Source organism: Brachycentrus maculatus, unplaced genomic scaffold, assembly GCF_059751285.1.
Source record: "Brachycentrus maculatus isolate JH-2025_06_01 unplaced genomic scaffold, ASM5975128v1 h1tg000834l, whole genome shotgun sequence".
Lineage (NCBI taxonomy): Eukaryota > Metazoa > Arthropoda > Insecta > Trichoptera > Brachycentridae > Brachycentrus > Brachycentrus maculatus.
Window position 1 is genome coordinate 18,701 of NW_028281561.1, and position 2,521 is coordinate 21,221.

Genomic DNA, 2,521 nt, shown 5'->3' on the forward strand with positions numbered 1-2,521 from the left:
AGGTGAAGGATGCATTTAAAAAGAAGTACCGCAAGCTGTGCAGCAAGAGGGACCATCAAATTGATTGACGTGATTCATGGTAATTTATCAATTCTCCTATTTTATTTATAGTTAAGAGGGCAACATTAACTTTTGCATCCCCCACTTTGACCTTTGAAACTTCGATATTTGGCGAGCATTGAGTCGTTATGCGAGCAATAACGAAAAACCCATAAAAAATCCTAGAATAATATATAGCTGGCTGATTTAAATATTCGATAATGCGTATAATGCATATAATTCATCTCATGCATCTCATGCATATAATTCATCTCATGCATCTCATACATTAATTACACATATTTCCCATAGCATACACACTCGATTTCATTTTCATTATAATATCAATAGAGCACATCAGAAATAGTCAGCAACATAGTGACCTTTGATATCATCCTTCACTGTTGTTTGCATTATCACACTTTATCTCGAGTTGGCCTGTATCTCAATGAGCTCAACCTACAGCTGCTGGTGGCTTGTGTCGAAACCGAATTTCTTGGGCTTTATCAGCCTGCTATCTTTCTTGAATGTGCGTATCGTGTCTTTGATGACTTCACTGAATGAGCCTTGATGTGTTGCCACTGAACTCACATAGTTCTTGTAATTGTAAGCCATCCCTCCTGCGAAAGACATCACAAACATCTAGAAACATATGAGAGTGTTCTCAATTAGAAGAAAGGTACTTATAAGCTGCTGACGATCGTGTGAGAGTTGAAGTTGGTCGCAGTGTTGTTAAAGCACTCGAGGAAGTCCTCCTCGAATATGGTGATCATGATCCTTTGCCAGAAGGTAAAGAAGAGTGTGATTTTGATGGTGAGGAACTTGAGGAGTGGAGAGTATGGGGCCAACGGTTTCCTGAGGGCATGATAAAAGAATATCAGATAGTAGAGGGAGTATGAGGCCGATATGACAATGATCCAAGTGGTAATGCTGGAGACCAATGCAAATGAACGTTCCTTGATGTCCTCAGGGTTCTGATGCGCCACAACATTCGGGTACACGATGTACATGATGATCGTGGTGAATAGCTTCACGACCAAAAACTGCAGAACATACTTTTTGCAACGATATGTAAAATATTTGGCCTTCTTCCAGTTGGTGAGCTGGTATGGCTTCTGGCACAGGTTGAACGGGAAGAAGTGGTGGGCCTCGTTCTCGTACTTAATCATAATCAAGTATACTTTCTTGTCCTCCATTGTATCCTAACTTATGACATAGATTTACGGTGTCTCTATCGTAGGCCAAGTAGCTGAAGATGAGGTAAAAGAAGGTGAAGAGGAGGATGGCCTCGTAGCAGTCGCGAGTGAGTGTAAAGTACACTTCAGCTCTCTAATTAGGTTCAATAGGTACTTACTCGATGAAGGACCCCATTGAAGTCACGCAATAAAAGGGGGCCATGATGAGGATGATGATGATCTTGGATTGGAAAAATGGGTTGTTGAAATTCCTGAGGTGCATGGTGATATGGTAGGCAGATATGATGATGGTCAGGATGCTGAAAGTGCTCGAAATCAGGAATTAGTTATAGAGAGTTGCTTCTATGCATTCGAAATCGCAGTATCTGAAACAATATGACGGCAGTTAGTGGCCAATGCTCTCATCTGTGCTTCCTTGTGCTGTAAGCCATCGCAACATATTGTTAACTATTTATTATAAATGCACTAATTTATATGTGAGGCATTCTGTTGCTATATATTTCATATTTATGTAATAATTTTAGGGCAATCATAGCGATGTATCGGACTACCAGAGAATTTGCTGAGGGTCAATCAGATGCTGGGCGATCATCGATTCGAATTGAAACACTCGCAAATAATGGCAATAGTAGGCGCCATCATTTCTCGTTATCGGCCTGCCAAAACCTGTTCTTGCGTTCCAGCATGAAATCGTAAGCTAATGGCAAAAGGATGAAAACATAGAATTAAAATACTGACCAAGTGGTTCCTTTCTGCAAAAAAAGGAGTATTTTTATCAAAACTGAAAGCAGCCACCCCAAAAAGTTAAGCTCTCTTGATCAGCATGAGTCCATTCGCAATTCCGAAAGCAGAAGATACAGATCTCAATATCCTCTTTATCAGAGCAATAAATTGTTAAGTCAAACTCGCAAATTGCTGGCCGAACCTCCCTCTAAATTATAAGGCCTACCCAGAAACTCTGCTCAACTCCAAGCAACCAAGCTCCTCCCCAAAAGCACTCGCAAAAACAATCAGATTGTTAAAAGGAAATAATAATCGCATAACCAACACAATGGAGCATTATTCCCCGACAGAGCATTTGTCGAATACTTAACGGAATACTCAGAAAGAAGCCTGAACAAAACAGAAGTAGAATCCCATCGCAGTATCCTCCAGAACAAGTGCCCCCTCCAAAACAAGTGCTCAATACAAGTCCTACGCAATAAACTGCAGAACAAATACAAGAAATCAGCTTATACATACCGAATAAATCAGATACGAAATGATGCCTGAAGGGATTCCATCGC

General features: G+C 40.5%; 1 protein-coding gene across 1 annotated transcript; it reads right to left on the reverse strand.

Annotated features, from left to right (window-relative positions):
- Positions 1-498: 498 nt before the first annotated feature.
- LOC148300106 (transmembrane protein 184 homolog DDB_G0276041-like) lies at positions 499-1,235 on the reverse strand. The gene is made up of 2 exons (XM_088275247.1): positions 738-1,235; positions 499-681 (listed from the first exon to the last, which is right to left on the reverse strand). The coding sequence occupies exons 1-2, from the start codon at positions 1,233-1,235 to the stop codon at positions 499-501; spliced, it is 681 nt and encodes a 226-aa protein (XP_088131373.1).
- Positions 1,236-2,521: the final 1,286 nt, after the last annotated feature.

Coding starts and splice junctions, on each gene's coding strand:
- LOC148300106 (XM_088275247.1), bottom strand. CDS start 1,235: ATGGAGGACAAGAAAGTATACTTGATTATGATTAAGTACGAGAACGAG. Junction 682..737: donor ACTTCAACTCTCACACGATC/GTCAGCAGCTTA, acceptor ATATGTTTCTAG/ATGTTTGTGATGTCTTTCGC.